The sequence below is a fragment of the Montipora capricornis genome, chromosome 14, assembly GCF_036669925.1.
Source record: "Montipora capricornis isolate CH-2021 chromosome 14, ASM3666992v2, whole genome shotgun sequence".
NCBI lineage: Eukaryota > Metazoa > Cnidaria > Anthozoa > Scleractinia > Acroporidae > Montipora > Montipora capricornis.
Genome location: NC_090896.1, coordinates 46,138,883 through 46,158,882, shown reverse-complemented (window position 1 = coordinate 46,158,882; position 20,000 = coordinate 46,138,883). Strand labels below are relative to the sequence as shown.

Below are 20,000 nucleotides of genomic sequence, written 5' to 3'. Positions count from 1 at the left end.
CTGTAGAACAGTGGTCTATTTTCTCCAGTAAAGTGCCTTCAGTGGATGAATCAGGACCATTTGGGATGATCTCCAGGTTTGTCAGGGTTATATTATCAAGAATCTGTTGGAATAAATGTTAAATTAATATTATTCCAAGAATCAAAAAATTTTCACAAAATTTAATAGGCAATCTCTGTGAATGAATAAAATGTCCCATCACTATACAACAAATACCATATGCTGTCTTCCTTTTACAAAAGCTGCACTTCTCCCAATGTTTGGAGAGCTATCCAGAGGGATGTATTCCTGAGTAGATATGAAAGCAAACAATATTATCATCAGAAAACCAGGAGCAAATTTAATCAAAGATCTATACATAATGATTTCCACAAGGGATCCCTCAAATACTTTGGATGATCTCAGGGATCTTCTAACATCCTTACAAATATCATTTGAGACCATCAACTTTATCTTCCCCTGAGAATTATACAACATACACCCAAACATACTTAATTGACTGTTCCCCATAGGGGCTTTTCAGGGCCATTGAAACCAAATCAATGAAACAACAACAACAACAAGTGTCAAGAAACACAAATAGCCCTGAAATGACAAGGGCAGTTGAGAAGTTAACCCAGGGACTAGCGGGATCATAAAATACGCCATTTCGAAATATCAAATATTCAGCTCGATAGCGAGGCAGTGAGGACAAAAACAATACAAACATGTTGGAATAAATGTGAAAAATATTTACACATCATCCACTTTCTTTTGACTTTGTCCTTAAAACCTCTCTTTCAAGCTGAATTTTAATATATCGAAAAAAAGGCCTATTCATTGAGTGGTCACAACAGGTCCTGAACACAGGATCTCTGGTTCTCAAGACAAGCACCATAACCACTGGGCAAATTATCAGAGTGTGAAGTGATATGACATATTCACATAGAATGCAACAGAGTGTCTGAAAGCACTAGCTCTACCAGTTGAGCTACAAGGCCAGACAGGAGCAGGCCATAGCAATTTGAGATGTTGGAGTGGTTTTCAATCAAGTGTCAAAAGTAATTAGCGAATTGCATTGGTTTTGCATTGTTCCACTCAGTGATTGGTTCAAAGTTCTTGCACCATTTTGTCAACCAATCAGAAGTGAAAACAAAACCAATCATGGCTTGCATGCGCACATTTTCCCGCACTTTGTGTTGGCTATGTGTAATTACTTCGAGTTTTGATTGGTTTACTGGATTGTCTCCGTCCTTTTTGATTGGCCAAAGTAATAGGCCATTTCCGAGTTCATGTCTGCCTACTCTTCAACGCGAGTCTAAGTGCGAAGTTTTTGTGATGGTAATAAGTTCTACTTTACATATGAATGAAAACTAATTTTCATAACAAAAACTTCGCACTTAGACTCGCCTTGAAGAGGAGGCAGACATGAACTCAGAAATGGCCTATTAATTTGGTTTTGGTTTTTACGAGACTCAATTGAAACTCACTCTATTTAACACTAATCTATTCGGAAGGTCAGATCTTTTTTCTGTCCTTGCATGGGTCTGTTCCATTACTAGAGCTCACACTCAGCTGGATTACATGGGAATAGATCATAGCACTTCAAATTACACTGTGATAATTTTGTTGAAATTTAAGCCCACGACACCCAACACCCTTAATCATCTTCTTAATTTAAATGCTTGCATTTTGCATTTACCTGCTTGCTGGCTTGTTGGCCAACCCATTTTGCCTTGTGTTTTATAATCCTTTTCCCTAAACTCCTGGTAAGTACTTATGGGGTTGGTACATGAATGTGTGATTCCACTGATTGATTAAATATGAAATCAATATGGCCCTACTAATTACCATTTCTTACAGTCTCAGGGACTGAATAATGAAGGGAGCAGCTTAACTGCCAAAATCAGGCTAAAGGCCACTTGTAGCACTAAGTTCATGTATTATTACCTCAAAATTTCCCATTGACAGAACTTCGTGATCAATCAGGCATTTCTTCAGATACCTTACAATAAAATAAACAAGTCTTGAAACATAAAACAACAATCTTCTCTTCTGATATGGAAAATGAATAAATTATAAACTGTGGATGAGAAGTGATTTTGAAAGTACAATACAATACAATACATACGTAATTGACCGTTCCCCATAGGGGCTTTTCAGGGCCAATGAACAACAACGAAACGAAGGAACAGAACAACAACAACTGTTAAGAATCCCAACCGGCCGGAGGCAAACCAGTTGGCTATTTACAAGTGCAGCTGGGAATTTGAACCAGGGACTACCAGGAACAAATTCTACGAGTGGTCAGAGCGGGTCTTGAACCCGGGATCTCCGGATCTCAAGGCAAGCGCCCTAACCACTGGGCCACACTGCCTCCTCCTCTTATTTATTAAATGGCCATTGCAGTGAATAAAGCAAATTTAAGGAAGGAAGGAAGGAAGGAAGGAAGAGCAGTTTACAGTCCCCCTGCCCCCTTATTATTAGAGTGTTGTCATCACTAATGTGCAGCAGAAAGCTGAACAACTCAGTCACTCACCACACAACAGCTCCAAGAGAACTCAAAGCCAATTTACTGTTATCACCTGGTGTCAGGCCTATGGGATCTATAGCAGCAAAACACAGCCATCAGAAAAATTTAGGTCTAAACTATGACATGATGATCTCTTATCCTGAAATATTCTCTGTATATAGATTGGAAATGAAACTCCAAAAACACTTATCATTAATAATTCATGATGGAAAAACAAAAGAAATGTTTTATTAATCAATATCTGATACAAATTTCTCTTTATTTACATAACATGTTTCTTTCGATTTTCCCTGTTAAAATGTCTTGAATTAGGTACCAAAAATACTTTGTGGACATTACCACTTTAATGCTGTCGTTTAATAAGTCAAGACATACAGTACAGGCCACAGGAATAGCAGCACTCACATGCACGTAAAATGTGAGCAATATGGCGGATTTACACGCAAAATACACGTGAACCCTTACAATAAAAAAACTATTATGATAAACACTAACTTCTCAGGATTGTTTATGTAATAAGTTAGTAAAAACTTGTGTAAGGCTGTAAGTATTTTGTTTTGTTTAATTACACCATTCCGTACAACTAAAAACCGTAATCTTCATAACAAATCACTTCTATTTACAAAGCTATGCAAATGACGTCCTCAATATAAAGCTATATGGTTAGCAGTAGGGGGAGTCTTCTTGTTATGAATGAAGTGGTATTGAGAACGCGAATTTGAGAAACGTAGGCAAAGCAAAGCCTTGTATTGATAAAGTTTGCAATATCAAAATGTGTGAGAATTGAATTGCATTTTGTCGCCGTCATCATGCGGATTTATTCTAGACCTGCGGGGATAATAGCAAGGGAACTGAAAATAATTTTTGTTCAGAGACGCTTGTAACAATTTGATTAATTGTTTACGCTTTTCTGTGCAGACCAATGATTACAAGTTTTGTTAGTTGAAACTCACGAATGCAATCGAACTCACGCAATGCAAAGCTCATGTATCGGGCACCGTGGTACCTCGTGTCAGCATATGGCATCTTGTTTATAATAATCACCATTGCAATAACTTGACAAAATATAAGATATTGCATTGTGAGATAAATCTTAGGTGAACGCAAAGTTGAAAGTGAAGGGAAAATCCACTAAAAAAAACTTTTCCTCGCCAGTCATACATGTATCTATGGTGCCCAATAAGGGTATCACTATGTCGTGTTGTCACTCTTAACTTCTTTCCCCCGACTTTTGGTTGCTTGATTACGAGATATTAAGCAACAATTCGTTTGTTAATACACCAAAAACATCAATAGGTCTTGACAAAAATCAATTAATTTTGTTGCAAATCTTTAATTCTTATAATCAGACAGTGAGATCTGGATGATGTGAAACCAATAAAAATTACATGTAAAAGCAAAGCTTCAGAAAGGAAGAGTATGTGTATTCAAACCGTAAACAGCCGTTGAATGAACCAAACTCTTGATAACATCAATACTTTAATACTTATACATCCACTTAATGAGCCTCTGCATGTAAAATTTTCACCGCACTTTCCAAAAAGTTGCGTGTATTTTTTACATGCACTTTTGTGTATTTTTTTTACTCGCGTGTTTTGCGCGTGTAAATTGAGTGTACCAAATTGCATGCAATATGGCGTCTTTTCACGCAGGAAACATGCGTGTAATGCTGACATACCCCCCACCTGTACTGTACAATATTTGTGTCAGATCTGTTGGTACCACATTTACAAAGTCTTGGCTTTGCCTCAAGTTTGTAAATGTGATACTGACATGCCCCTTGTATTGTATAAAAAAAAAGTAAAGTCACTGCTTACGAGCCAAAAGGCCCATCAGGCTGGCACTTATCTCCGGTTTCTGTAGCATGAAGCGACTAGGAATATTTATACTCCCCCTGGATGGGATGCTGGTCCATCGCAGGGTTACCCCCAGCATTAAATTCGCTGGTACCCATTTATACACCTGGGTGGATAGAGGCACCGTGAAAATAAAGTGTATTGCCCAAGAACGCAGGCCCCAAACCCGGACCACTCGATCCGGAGTCGAGCGCACTAACCATGAGGCCACCGCACCTCCTGTATTGTATAGACTACTGATTTATTACCTCCATCTGTTAATTTCTTTAACACATCTGGCCAGCTCTAGAATAGAAAAATAAGGCATGCTACAACTTCTCCAGAATGCTTTCTTTTTTTTGCAGTTCTGTTTTGACAACAATTTCCCTTTGGCTTCAAAGTTTTTTCCTTTTGCTACTCCCAGTTCCCATGTGCCATTTCATATTTTCCTCACATACCATCTTTTGCATGTCAACAATACAGAACAATAAAATTCTCTTCACAGCTGTTGGCTATTATGGGACCATTGCATGTACCACAGACTTTAAGAAACAAGTTACCTTTACAGAACTCTCGGTGCTGTTATTGTTTTCTTTGAAATATTCCTCTTCTGCAAAAACTTTTAATGTCTTGCTTGGCTCCCAGAACTGGGACCCTGTTAAATTTGGAAAATAATGTAACATGAAAATGAAAGCTACATGTACTATCGAAGGAAAAAAATGAGGAGTAAAAAAGGAAATAAAAGTAAATTTAGAGGACAGCAATAATGAACTCTTCTTACAGGTAAAATGTTTTTGCGCAGCTAGCTAGGGGCACTGAGGACTTCAGAAATCAAAAGACCATGGCCGTGTTAATGGAAACACTTAGGCAGCTGCAAAGACTAAAGGAAATAAATTCTGGCTCTTCTACCACTGAGCTGTCAAGCAAAACTAGTTACTCTATTACCACTACAACCACCTTTCACTTAGAAAGTTGACACTGTACATAGTGGAAGACAAAGCCCAGGTCTACCCCTGTAGAGAAGAGTTTGTTACTCTCAGCCCTAATCCGTGGTGGACTGAATGAAATGGCTGCTTTGTTGAAGCAGAATAACTAATGGCCGCTTGTTATTGAGCCAATATGTTGTGTGACTGCCTTGGATTAAAATCTTTCCAGGAGAGGGATGAGGCTTGCTTCATATAACAAGGATATAGTGTGTGTTACTGTGCATACCTGGAATAAGATATTCTTTCATAGATGACATCAATTCATGATTAAGCACATGTTGAGTTTTGAGCATTAAACCACCACGGGGGCACAGTACCTGAAAAATGTCACACATATTATAATAATGAGTACACCTTATTAATTTTGCTCATACATTTTTTTTTGCCAATGTATGTTTAGATCATGTGACAATACTCAAGAGAGTATTAATTTTCCTCCAAAGGAAGCCATTATTCAAACCGGCATGCACTTGTCTTAAATGATCTGGACAAAGGATCAAATCTCCTGAAAATCAGTAAAATTAATGATCTGTTTTGGGAAACAAAATGCAACAGCAAATATGAGCGGTTGCATATTAAATTTACTCTGGAGATGAGATTTGTGTTTGATACTAAAGCCAAACAGCAGGCTGGAGCTGGTTTTGGAACCATAAATATTTTCCTGGAAATTAACTTAGACTAATTTTTTATGTCGTTTTACAACTTAGTAATTAAATAAATGTGCAACTGTAGCATTACAGTTAAGGAATGAGGTTAGAGACACAAACCGTCCAAGCTGGGCTATGGATTGTTAATTAGTTGCCTTTTACCATTCTTGGCTTCTTCTTAATTAGCTAGGGACTTCCTACAGTCTAAAACTTGATAAAGTACATGTAACATGGTCCTGGTGAGAGTAGCCCTGAGGAAAGTTGTGGGTAATATTGACTCACGTTTCAACAACATGAGAAGAAAATATTACTGAGTCTAGTAATGTGTGTCGTGCAAGTGAACTGTATACGTACTCTGGAGTTTGATCTACAATCATGTAAATGATCAGTGGATATATATGGGTTATTGACCAAGCTTGTTCGGTCAAGATGGCTGGATATTGGCCAAGTTCTTTCCAGCCATTTTGACCGAACAAGCTTCGTCAATTAATGGTTTATTATATGGAATATAACACCAAGATATAGCTCTATCTTGCCTGCTCAGGTAGCCAGTCACAGTGCAGGATTTGGTTTATCTTGCCTGATTATGGGGCTAGTCATAATAATTACCGTATTTACCCGTGTATAAGTCGACTTTTTTATGACCTCAAAATAAGCTCCAAAAATCGCCCTTGACTTATACATGGGTCAAAGATTTCGAGCCAAGTTCCAGCTACATAATTTATTCAAAATACTTCAAAATGAATGACGAAAGACTTCAAAATGAATGTAATTAAGCAATTCCAGTTGAAATGAAAAAGGATTTGTTTTACTTTAAATGTTGAAGATACTCACAAGCACAAATATGAAATAGACACTGGAAATTTTCGTTTTCCAAAGGCGGAAAGCTCTAAAAAACATTCTTGTTTCTTCAAATAAAACGCGATCCTTCAACGGCTTAGTAACCTGGCACAATTCCTCGTGTTTGTGTGCAAGCATGATCGTCACTCGTGTTGCCTGAAAATGCTGGTTGGTAATGATTGTTTTTATTCTTTATACAAACCTGGATGATTTAAATGCTTTTGCAAACTTTGTATTGTTTGGTTTATGAGTTTTGTTTCGTTTGCCATGTGAGAAATTATAAGTCAAGCACCAATTAAACCCTGCACACTTCGCATCGTTTTTGAAGTTATTTTCAAAGATTGACTCCTGCTTCTGTGATGTTGTGCTTATCCTCTAAAGCCCTTTATCCTAGAACAACGAAACAGGTTAGTTTGAGGTTTACATTTTCGATTTTCTGAGAACTTTTTCGAAATTCAAGGACAAAATGCCCGCACATACAACAACCGCTGAACCACGAAGCTATTAAGCGCTTGAGGCCCTTAATTTTTTGTGAATCTACAGTTCCAGAAATCGAAGAATGCAAGATTAATATCCCATGAACATTTAGCAAAGAAATTAAGAAATTGCTTTTTTTGCCATCAAAAATGGGGGGTCGACTTATACATGGGATCGACTTATACACGGGTAAATACGGTATTATAATAAATGATGTTACTGGTCAGTCTAGTCAGCAGAAACATGTATGTTCCTGGAAGGCAAGATTGTGAATGGTGTTTCAATCTATTCATTCTGATTCCTCTATTGTTTCTTCTTACCTGAACAATAATTACTACATCAGGTTTTGATATGACTCCAGGGTTCAAACTATCATTTAGCTAAATTTTGGTACTGTTTGTTGCAAAACTCAAAGTTACTGCAAGTGCCTGAAACTGCAAAGACGATTGTGCTTTACTTCACACCTGTACTGGAGTGTAATGAGCAACCAGAGTCCTGAGACGAGAAGCTTGGCGATCATCTTGAAATTGTCCAATCTTGAAAAAAGAGATTATCCGTAAATTCAAATATTACAGCTTACAAACAGAAAAAGGATTTAAATTTAGTATTAGTATCTGTACATTTTCAGAGGAAATTTTCATAAAAGAATGCTACCCATTAGCAAAGCAACAAATTGTTCCTGGATTATACATGCTTAATACATGTTGTATAAAGCTTTTTTAGTTTTCTTCTTTGCATAGCTGTTTTATTCCTGAAAGTGGCACTCTGCGGACAAGTTTTGTTCGTCACCTGACCTTAGTACAGATCATGTTCTCAGAGGTAGTTTTGTATTTGCCTAAATTCTTTATCTTTTGCGGTAGTACACCATGTAGGCATCTCGTCAACCCAGCGTGAGAAGATATTTTATAACAACCTCAGCAGTAGAAACAAGAATAAGCAAAGGCAGAAGGTAGAATCCCTACATTTAGTCACATAGATGACTGTAAGAAGACCGAGGATAATGGTGCCTTTACCTTGAGCAAATCAATCAGGGAAATGCCAGCCAAGGAAGCATGTTACTCCCATGGTGACTAAGCAGTGACGGCAAAAGGCCCTGTGCTTGTCAAGCACCCACCTTTCAGTTTGCATATGTTACAAACTGAACATAAGACATATCTGCACTTATTAAAGTTTGTTCACACTTCAGCTGACAAATTGGAAAAAGTAAGGAAAAGGCTGTTCAATTGGTTTTTTGAGACAAACATAGTCCATACGAAAAACTCATTAGGGCCTAGGGAAAAAAACGTTACTGGAACAAAGATTACATAAAATCCTTTGTACAATCTATAAACTTGCACACAAACCCCAGAGAGTCTGATGGAGTTAATATCATCAAGAGAAACACTAAATACCTTGAAAGGAAGAGACATTCTATCAATATCAAAGGTTGACACCATGAAGTTCAAACTAAAGCCCTGGCATTATACCAGGCAACCAAACTTTGGAACAGCTTACCAAATATTGTTGGAGCGTCATCGGATTTCAAAATGTTTAGAAACCTTTTAGTCAACGAATCAATACTCTTATTTCGTATGTAAACTGATTTTATCTTGCCATAACTATCATACCTTGTACATGTATATCATATGATATGATATACATGTACAAGGTGTGATATACATGTACTACCGTGGCAAGCTGTAAACTAGCTGGTACAGTTTTTGCCATACAGCTAAGCATATGTTTCCACATTAACTTAAGTTACAGTTCAGTTTCATGCACTCACATGAAATTTTCCAATAGATGTATCAACAAAACAAACTCCATAACAGCTTTCACCAGAATCGTCAGAGCCCTGAAAGAAAGTATTTTGAAAACCTCATCACTGAAGTTCGGAACATTCCTTGATTGGAAACGAAAAAAATATTGAAAATTTTGATGTAAATATCAAATAACTACAAGTGGAAACTCTTTAGTTTGAAGATGCTGAGGGCTTAATTACAATAAGAATGTATCAAACACCTTCTCAGAAATAGCCAGAAGATAAGCTGCCTCACTGTCAGTGCAATCACCATCAAGAAAACTATAGGTCTTTGTTCCTGCAACAAATAGAAAAAGTGGTAATGAAACCAATAACGATAACAACAACAATATCATTAATAATAATGTAATTGAATTTTCCTTGCAGTACCTTTTTAGATTCCATGCACAATCTTACAGCAAAACTACGGGCAAATGCACAATGTTTGGGATTCCTTGGGAGAAAAACTGTCAGTGTCACTTAAAACTCCTTGTTAATAAGCAGACAATACATTTTTTTTTGATTTCACCTCCTATTTCTCTGGTAGACTTTCATATACTGGACTAAAATGGCATAGGACAAAAGAACCATCAGTATTCCGATTAGGCCTTGCTAATTAGATATTGTTATGTTCACTTTGTTCTTTTGTTTTATGGACATTAATTATTTCAGATCCAGTATACAGTGTAGCAAAGACCAGCTTATTTCTCCAACTTAACACAACACCTTTGACAGCGAAAAAATTATGGCAATCTTCCAAATTTTGAGACTGATATCTCCGACAGTGACTCTGAATCTGGCTGTGCTCATGTGGCGCAGCTAATTACCACTAAACCAGCCTGCATTTAATCCAATAATGAAAAATTACTTTTAAAAAGGGGGAAGGAATAGACAGTGCCAGAAGAATTATCTACTGTAGGTGATGACTATCTGCATGCACAAAAATAAATCTGAGAATTCGAAAATGTATGTTAAAGGATGTTATTTGCATGGGTAATCAAATGGTGATGAGTCAAATTAGGGAATACTTTCATGTGCATTTTTGTCCAAATTCAAATCATTTCCCGAGCTTTTAGGCGAGGGAGATTATTTGATTTTGGACAAAATGCAAGTGAAATTATTCATTAACTTCACAAGTATACATTTCGATTAGCTCTTCATATCATGAGTGACATACCGTAATTTCCGGACGATTACCCGCACAGCAGATTACCCGCAGCGGTCTATTTTTGTCACAAGGGGAAAAAACGTTCAACAGATTACCTGCACTGGCCTATTACCCGCACCCCAAAACCGAAAAAATCTTGCTACTGTATTTCTGGGACAAGAACTCACAAACTTGGAGCGATGAATATTCCATGTTGTTGTTTACAAAGCAGAAGATCGATAGCATTTTCTGCTAAGAATTGGCTTTTAATAATGCAGCCTTAAACACTCTCCTTAGTCATTTCTGGTTTGTCTTGTTAAAACGACCTAAATATCCAATGTATTAACGCTAAGACTCGATACATGTACATCTTTACGATTGATCATTGAGCGCCATTTTGATAGGTTGAGAGAAAGTGGGGGCGAGTGTTAAAAATACCTGATGGGGTGGTGGTTAGGCATACCCAGGGGCAAAAGACAGGCCTATATAAGAAGTCGCTTAAAACGGAAAAAATGCTCTATGACTCAAGCCAGGGGTAGCTAGGAACATTTCACTGATGTGCTAAACAATCCAGCAAATTTTTCACTGCAGTTAGCGTTTTGTTTACACGCGTGCCGACAGTCAGGTTCTAAATAATTATGTGGTGCCGTGAAATATGTCGGCATCTTGTTTTGTGTGCTTTCACAAAAAATGCTTTCAATCTTTCATATACAAAATTGAAAGGAGTGCAGGTGAGAAATGCTTTTAAATTAAGCGAAGAAAAAAGCAGTGAAATACAGTAATCACTTAAACACTATTGATTTGTTTTTCATTCAATTTGCATCGGCTTTCATTGAGGGCTTTTAGAACACGAGAATAAAACATCACACAAATCTTGAATAGGAAGCATTTTCAGATTGAACTACGGTAACAAACAAGCTTGGCAACACACAAGTTTTAAGGAAGCATCAGTTTAATTAAGTAGTAAAGGTTTGAAATTATTTAAACAAGATCGTAAAAAAGATTTGTTTTGAACAGAAAAATTTGTGGCATCACAAAATAAACACAATGGCATCTTGTTACTTTCTCAGCATTGAATTGTGTCTCACGATAAACTCTTTCTTAAAATTGAAAAGGACGTGTTAAAGTGAGAAATTCGTTCTCATTTACTTTTAATTCGGTGACAAGTTGTGACATGGTCGAAGGGAAAGATTATTGTTTTTCATTCAATTTGCTTCGGCTTTCATCGAGCGGTTTTACAAAGACTACGGCAAATAAAGCATCATTTTAAAGATTGAATCAACGAACGAGGCAACACACAGATTTGAAGGAAGTGTTGGTTTAATTATCCTCATTTTAACTTGTTTCAATCTGTCAAATTCTTACCTGAGATTTAAAAATTATCGCATTACCCACACCTTCCTATTACCCGCAGCAACCACGGTTTACTGGAAAATTAACGCATTACCCGCGGGTAATCGGCCAGAAATTACGGTATTACTCCTTTATTTTCAAACCTGGGTGCCATTTTGGCACTGTAGGAAAAATTGCCAAGGCAACATTGTAATTTCACATGTAAAATTACCGGTATAAATTACTGCTGAAATTTTGTGCCAAAATTAAAGAGTGATTTGTCACCCATGTTATTAGAACAATAATCTACTTACCTTTTGTAATTACTGCACATATTTCCCTTTTGACCACTTGGTCAGATCTTGAAACAGTATGAACTGTGGCAAAAACATAGAGAGAAAATTAACATTAGGGACAAACAACTTGGTCTTTGAGTTTTGGAGAGGGAGTCAACACTTTCTGGAATATGAAATTTTCTGACCATCATTATTTGCCAAAATTACTTCTCTTGCACAACCTGTTTTAATTGTGCAATAATTATTAGTTTAATTACTGCCCATCTTGTGCTCTTGTGCACTAATTACATTGAGGTCATAAATTAAATGGTAGATTTCTATAATAATTATGAGCATCTATTTGAGCCTGGAGACTGAAGCAACCAAGAGGTTTGGGGGGCAGTATCCAGACATTTTAAAAAATGTTCACGGGGGAATAATTATAATGTTCATAATATACATAGTTGAATTGATAGTGACTAAGATACGGTAATTTTAAAGAATGCTGCTCAGACAATAGAATACAGTCACAATTTTTTAAAGAAATTGAACTCATTGAGATCTTTCATATCAAGAGGAATGCTTTTCCAATAAAGAGTCCTATTATAAGCCACTGTTTGATTTCCAAAATTGGTGCAATAATATTTTTGATTTGTAGAAGTTTTGCTTACAGGTATATCTAGTGTTACAGGAATGAAAATTAGGTAATAGCACAGTGAAAAAATTTTGAAACAGTTTTGGCAGGAGGCATTTATGCTATAGGTGTGCAAATGTGAGAACGTGACAGCGATAAACAATATTAATTTTACTGTTACAATATCTAATAGATTTCGCAAGGGGAGAATACTCTTCATTTTATAATCACGAGTTTTCACAGAAAATAATTATGTCTTAAGACATGGTTTTGTTTTTTTTGCACTTTTTTTTAATGTGTGATTGATATGCGCTTCCCCAGGCTAGGATTGCATACTTACGACATGTAAGGAAATATTATACTATAATAGAGTTATCTCATTTGAGGGAAAGTTACATGTAGATAGTGTACTGTGACGATATCATGTTGTTTACAGCAGCAAATCAGATTGCACCATTTACACATGCTCAAAGAAGTCTTGTTTCTGTCTTTTGTGATGCTTTGACACGGTAGCTTTGTAAGTTTGTTTGCTGAACTAGTCATTAAACCAGTAGAGTTCCGGAGTATTTACCAATCTATTTACATATACCACCCCCCTCCCCCACCCCTCTCAAAAATCAACTTATTATCAAGAAAAACATATCTGCATACTTTTCTTGCACCTCTCTTTCATCATTTCTGGTGTTTCCGTTTGTTCCACTCTTGCAACTCTGCAAAGGAGTATTTTATGTTTGAGCTAATAATCATTTTTGAAAACAACCAAATGGTCCATAATGAACTTTTCTCAGTAACTTACTTGTATCCCTTTTCAATGAGAGTGTCAGAGTATCGACCAAATGCAATTTCAGGAAAGCCAGCATGGGCAAAATTACCCTGAAAAGGAAAAATTTAATTTATCCCTTTGTCCTTTTATTGCCAACTTTCAACTGTTTCGGAGCCACCTTTTACATGCAACTTTCCACTTCAGTTGCACTTGCGAAGGAACCAAGAAGAGGCGAACTGTAGTAAGTATTTTCACAACTTTCTACATTACATTTTATCAAGGGTTCCAACCAGTTTGGAGTAAGGAGTAAAAGGGAGCTTGCAAGTGAAAAGTGCAGTTTACTTATTTTCAGTTGAACACAGGATCTGGAGATGTGCTACAAAATGAAAGTGTGCTTCATTTTCATGGGATGATTGAGATCCAACTAATCAAAGTTATTTAAAGAAAAATACATTCAAAGATTGAAAATTATTAAGTGCATACATGTAGAAAACCATTTTTAGTTCATTGATTGTCTTTATTCTTGGAAACAAAATAGAAAATACCCTCATATAGATTAGTCCAAGTTCTTTCACACCAACAGTTGCATCCATGTTGTATAATTCATAGAACTTTCCAATCTAGCATAAAAAGAGGAAAAGGTGAAATCTACCCTCACTAACATCAGTTCAGGCTGTACTGAGAGTATAAAGTGCTGGATAATTATTCTTTAAAATCTCAAATGGGCATTACATGTATTCACAACATCTATGTAATAAGCAACTTTGTAATCTACCAGTAACTAGTTTTGTCAGTGATTCCTGGTCTGTTTTTTTAATATCAAAGCTGTCAGCAGGGCAAGTGTGTATTGTGATACATGCACTTGCCCATCCAGTGCTCTTATTTTAACCCATTGACCCCAGGGAGTGAGACTTGACAGATTTAACTCTGTCAAATGCCAGATGATTTTACTTGGGGCATCATAGGGCGTTTGAGGTGTTAATGGGTTAAACTGGACATACAATCAAATACTGGGCAGCGGTATTTTGCAGAATGCCAAACGCTGAATGGTTAGCTATCAGTTACTAGTAGTGCATGTCCTTTAATTATTGTTGCGTACATGTGCAGTTCTTACCATCAAATACTGATTTTATAACGCTCGGAGTCTGGTATTTGGCCTTCTGCAAAATACCCCTACCGTCAAATCTTAATTTGTAGGTCTCTTGCTAAGGATCTTGAGAAGAAGTTTGTGTAACCAACATGGCAAATGCACAAAATTCATTGTTATCTAAACCCTCCTGTGTCATACCAGAAGTGAAAACTTGCAATTTTGAAAAGATTTAAAATTTGGAAATGACGTATAAAAGATATTAATTAAGCACTCACTCGTCCAAAGGACAACTAATAGTATACATGTATTGGCCTGAGTAATTTTATTTGTCCATACAAGTTCTTAGTCCTATAAAATGACTGAACAAATGCAGTATTATAACTCAAAAGGTTTTGGCCTGTGATTCTCTAGCTCAAACCGATGGACCATGGTTGTTCTGCACACCTTAAAGAAGAGAACTGTATCATAATTTTCAGCCTTTAACTGCCACCACTGTTTCATTGCCTGGAAAAAAAAAGATGTTTGATTTCATTTTTCCCACAAGATAACATACTTCAAAACAGCATATCATTTCACAGACGTTTTCAACACTAATTTATCTGAGTATTTGACTTATTTTGTCGTTGAACCAAAATTTATGGTTTCTAGAAATGCCCTGTTGAAACCAGTGACTGTCTGAGAGTTGCAAGCAACACTTTGATCTCATTAGATTTTTTACTATGAATTTTGTGCATAAATGGAGGTTGTTCTCTCAATTCAAGTGCCAAGGAGAGCAACTCAAGTGATCTTTTGTGCTTTTTCCCTTTTGTTTAGCCCAGCTGTCAGGCAAGTACAATTTGACTAAAAAGTCCTATTTATGTTTAGTTTCACCTTTTAGATTGTATTTTCTATCTTTTATATTTTTGCTCGTTGTTTTAATAGCCCAGTTTAATTAATCAGGGGAATGAGCCCTCTGAATACATTGGCATTCCAGTAGAGTGACTTGTTATCGTGAAAATCCCAGTGAAACACTCTGTACCCCCAAAACACTTCACTGGTATTTAAACTTTTGACCTTCATTGCCACTATGTTCACCAAGAGTTACAGTTCAACTGTTCTTAACGAAGGTCAGAAAATGTTAAAATATATACATAGCTTTAAGTACTCTAAGTCACATTTAAATTGGTCCCATGAAATAAAGGGTTCCACACCTACATGTACAATGCATCACATTATATGCTTGTCATGACATTAAAACTATTTTGAATATTCAACTTTTTGTACCTTAAACTAAAAGAATTCAAAAAAACTTACAGGTGTAACATCTTTAGAATTTAAAAATGATGAAGGAACCTGAAATGAGATAGCACATGACAAAAAATTAGACATGTAATTTTTGAATAATGCATAGGGACATAATAAGTTTTTATATTTGAATAAACATCTCGCAGAATCCACTCATGTTTATCACATTTAAATGTTTTGGAAATAGCAGACAAGCTGCCTCAAGCTCAGTCACCCTATATGATCTACACAAATGACTTGCATTGAGTATGCTGTGAGGTTGAAAGTTTGTAAAAATATGTGTGACCTCACACAGGAAACTGTACACTAACGCTTGTCCGTTCAACGGCTGAAAGCGTCAGTCAGGCGGGAGTCAGCCGTTAGTAATCTGTTAGTAATCATTAGACGGTTCATGAAAACTGTTAGTAGCAATGATGGATAAAGCGTTAGTGCTTAATTTAAGCTTACTAGTGTCGCCTGATACCCAAAAAAGTTACGCAGAATTGTCCTAGTCTTTTAACGGAGAGCACTTTACTGCTTGATTCGGCAAATTATGCACAGAAATGTTTTTTTCAGTGTTTGCTGTGACACTCAGCAGCACTGTGCAGACTTTCGAAAAACAAAACTTTTCCTTCCAGAAAAATCAAATTAACATTATCGGCTCATCTTACAAACTTTGAATGCAAATCTTGTCTTTTAACTGAGAGAATTTTACCGTTTGATTCAGTGAATTATGCACAGTAGACTGAAAAGATGTTTTCTTTTCAGTGAATTTGCCATGACATTGGCCTCTCGCCGGCACGGGCTTTAGGAAAAACAAAACTTTTTATTCCAGCAGTGTTTTGATGTCCCTTCCCCAGCGCTCGTTTGTCGAGCTGACTTAACCGTCAAACACTTGCAGCTATGTGTTAGCACAACCTTGCAAACCGTTAGTGGTGCCTTTAAAAGCGTTGGCATACTATCAGGTGTCGAGAGCTTCCATTACCAATCTGTTACTTAGCCATTAATTTTGCCCGTTTAACGTCAAAACGTTAGTGTACATTTTCCCGTGTGAGATCACATGTATGTTGTGTTCTGCTCTTTGTTCATTATTTTAGTCTATCTTTAGAATACGAATATAGAGAGACTACCTGCAGTTCCTTGATTACATTTACTGAAAAATAAAATAACCCTGGACTGTTTTGAAAAAGCAAGCCTTTCATAAGGTGAAGTGGGCAACATTACTTTTCTGAGTGTCAACTTTCCATTACAAGTCTAACACGCTTAGTTCTCAAGTCAAGAAAATCTTTTATTTCAGGTCTTTTTCACCAAAATTAATGTCCTATCTGTTACGTCAGAAGCTCATGACTTTGAGACATTCAACTCTGGTTCAGAGCTAGGGGTTTTTTAGTTAAAAAATGCCCTTATTTGGATATAATGGAGCTCGAGCATTTTCCTGCATGTACAGCTTTGATCTTAGTTTTGTCCATATTTGGGCATAACATTGGTGTCATAAAATCCCCAGCTTTGTTCCAAGGATGAGAGTCATAAGTTACATGTTTCCATGTCATGTGATTCTGGTTACATATAAGTTCCACTTTTTTTAAAAATAAATTCTTCAATATTAATAATTATTGTATGCTTGTTATGTCTTCATTACCAGTAACGTTCTTGAATCATACTCTGGATGGGTCACTGGTCTGCCATGCTTGTCTCTGTAACAGAGATTAAAAAAAAGACTAAAGGAACCATTTTAAATGAATTTTTTGGCTAACATGTAAAACAGGTACCAGTCTTCAAAGAAAAACTGGCAAGAAAATTAATACTTAAGAAAAGTGCTACTGTGATCAAATTTTTATCCCTTGAGTTTTTTGGTTTATCGCATAGAGTACCATAAAACATTAAAAATGCTGTTTACCGTTTGGAAATATCTGCATTGGTTCCGGAGATATTTAAGTTTGAAAAATGTGTTAAATATGCAAATGAGAAGGCTGATGACGTCATTCACCCAACCCAATAGAACATCAAGAATATAAATAGAGCTATCTCGGTCAATTTGCAACAGAGACCATTGAAACTTGGTGAGCTAATAGTTCTGAAGGCAACACACCTATGACTGTAAAGAAATTGGTTCCCATGGCAACTCACTCTTTTCCAGTCCCCTTCAACCTGATTTCAATATTTTGGTGATCTCAGGCTAGAAATACATTTACCAAGGCCACAAACATGACCTAACATCTTGATATGCTGGCAGGATCATGCAGATGAGGCACCATTTGCAAATATCAAAACAGAACGCCAAAGGTGGTCTGCAAAGCTCTTAATGTCAGGGAGGTCTGGAACCCAGTATGTTTCCATGGTAACAAAAATGGTATGCTCATATTGTGGAACACATCTACTAGAATCTTAGTGCAAAGAACCAAGTACTTCTGATACAAATTGGCTGAGATATCTTTCTCCATCATACTTGATCAAAATTTGGTTGGGTTTATGACGTCATCACTTGGCTAATTTGCATATTAAAAAAACTTGAATATCTCCAGAACAAAAAGAGATATTTGAAAATGGTAAACAGCATTCTTCTTCTCGCACAGACTACGTGTTTATGTGCCAAAATGGCTTAGATAGGGAAGATGCAAATTTCGTCACAGTAGCACTTTAAGAAACACAAATTAAATTTTAGATGAAAGTCCATTTTCCCCTTAAATTGGAAGGTGGGTTCCTAGGGATATCCAGGGGAAGCAGTCCCTTATAGACAGAATACCACTGTAGTGTCAATATTATTCTTTCCAAGTCAGTTATTCTTAACTCATTGACCCCCCAGGAGTGAGACCTAATAGATTTTACTCTATCTAATGCCAGATGATAATACTGATAATTTTGGGTAGCCAGTAACCCTAAATCATCTATAATAAATTATGCCAATGTCACAATAATTATTGTAAGGTAGCAATTAACGGGCAAATAAAAATAATTAATAAATCTTACATGTAATTACAACAATTCAGTACCTTCTTTTGTCTTCTTTCAACCAATCCAACTTTTCATGTGTAAAACTTCCTTCACCATTCTCATTATCAACATTTGGACTGTTGGTTGGTGATGAACTCATCTGAAATCTTGCCAGAGACTCTGCGGCCTTACTGGCTGAACTTGATACCTTCTTTGTTAATGACCCCGGCAGTACAGCTGACGGTGTAGTTGTGCTTATCATGGATGCTGCATTGCTACTGGTGTTTGGAGTGCGGGGCGTGGAAGGCTTACGTGTCTTTGGTTTGTTCTGATGTGGAGTAAACACTTTTCCCCGTTTACGTTTACGAGATGGCTGCGAGAAAAGAGTGTGTGAATTGTAAGCCTAAGGGAAAAGGCAAACTTAGTCACAAGCTACAGTAAAAGGGGATAACAGAGCCATTGCTAATCACTGTTATCATGGACTTCAAAGCTGATGTTTTGAGAATCGCTCTTTGATAAAGTGATTACTGGTAATAATATGGTATAAAGCAACATAAAAATGCACAAATTAATTGAAGGAATGACATGCGTTTGTCAATCTGTAGGCCTCAAACGTGCCTGAGTAACACATTGACTTTTGAAAAGAGAAGCCACAGTCATATTTTAACTGTAGTAGCCTAGAAGGTAGAAATAAAGTGCACAAAATGCTGAAATGCAGCATTATTATTTTTCCAATGTCTCAGCTGAGCACCCAAAACCAACATGTAGTTGATGCTGGTGACATGAGTGATTAACAAATCAAGTACTTATAATCAGCCTTCTCAAAAAGATTTTGTGGAGCAGGTTAATTAGCAGAATGGAGGAGTACTGTAGCTACAATCTCGGACAAAACTGTTGAAACAGTGACACAAATTCACCTTCACTTTTACACATGCCTACTTACGCTCCCCTTCCCACTCCCCTCCCCCCTCAGTCAATGTTGCTGAGTATTGTCATATGTTCTACAGTACATTTCCGACCAAGAGAAATCAACATTTAGTTTGGGGAGAAGGGAAAGAGTGGCTTTTAAGCAGAACGTTTGGATAAGATGTTGGAGTACCAAAAATATTAATGTCGCTTTGTCTCAACAGGTTTTCTCCAAAATCGTAGACTGGCCGGGGTGCCACTGGCACTTAAATGTAACGAGTGGCCTAAGGGCGTGAGTATCTAGGGGCGTCCGGGGTTCCTCTGTGAAACATTTTTGAAATTTAGATTCTCACAGATGCAATTTGGTGCATTCTTGGTGTGTTGAAATGGAAAAGATTGTTGTTGCTCACAGCATAAACAACACATTTGTAATTAAAAGTCGAGTTTAAATTTTACAAATTTCAATAGTAATACTCAATTTTTTTTATAAATCCAATTGCAAATTACCGGTAAGCAGTTTCCTTAAATATTAAATATTATTAAAAGAATGCATTTTAATATAGACAGTACTTGAGTAAACAT

General features: G+C 36.6%; 1 protein-coding gene across 1 annotated transcript in view; it reads right to left on the bottom strand.

Annotated features, from left to right (window-relative positions):
- LOC138033522 (DNA mismatch repair protein Msh6-like) overlaps nt 1-20,000 on the bottom strand; it is a 53,883-nt gene that overhangs the window by 27,267 nt on the left and 6,616 nt on the right. Inside the window, exons 5-22 of the mRNA XM_068881281.1 lie at nt 18,572-18,885; nt 17,221-17,275; nt 15,612-15,650; nt 14,763-14,822; nt 13,774-13,848; nt 13,262-13,338; nt 13,117-13,175; nt 11,871-11,933; nt 9,299-9,375; nt 9,063-9,131; nt 7,762-7,833; nt 5,560-5,650; nt 4,908-5,002; nt 4,617-4,653; nt 2,519-2,585; nt 1,930-1,984; nt 217-288; nt 1-103 (exon numbers count right to left, since the gene is read on the bottom strand). The exon at nt 1-103 is cut by the window's left edge and continues 6 nt beyond it. Coding sequence (XP_068737382.1) covers nt 1-103; nt 217-288; nt 1,930-1,984; nt 2,519-2,585; nt 4,617-4,653; nt 4,908-5,002; nt 5,560-5,650; nt 7,762-7,833; nt 9,063-9,131; nt 9,299-9,375; nt 11,871-11,933; nt 13,117-13,175; nt 13,262-13,338; nt 13,774-13,848; nt 14,763-14,822; nt 15,612-15,650; nt 17,221-17,275; nt 18,572-18,885 — 1,480 coding nt within the window. The remainder of the gene's footprint in view (nt 104-216; nt 289-1,929; nt 1,985-2,518; nt 2,586-4,616; nt 4,654-4,907; nt 5,003-5,559; nt 5,651-7,761; nt 7,834-9,062; nt 9,132-9,298; nt 9,376-11,870; nt 11,934-13,116; nt 13,176-13,261; nt 13,339-13,773; nt 13,849-14,762; nt 14,823-15,611; nt 15,651-17,220; nt 17,276-18,571; nt 18,886-20,000) is intronic.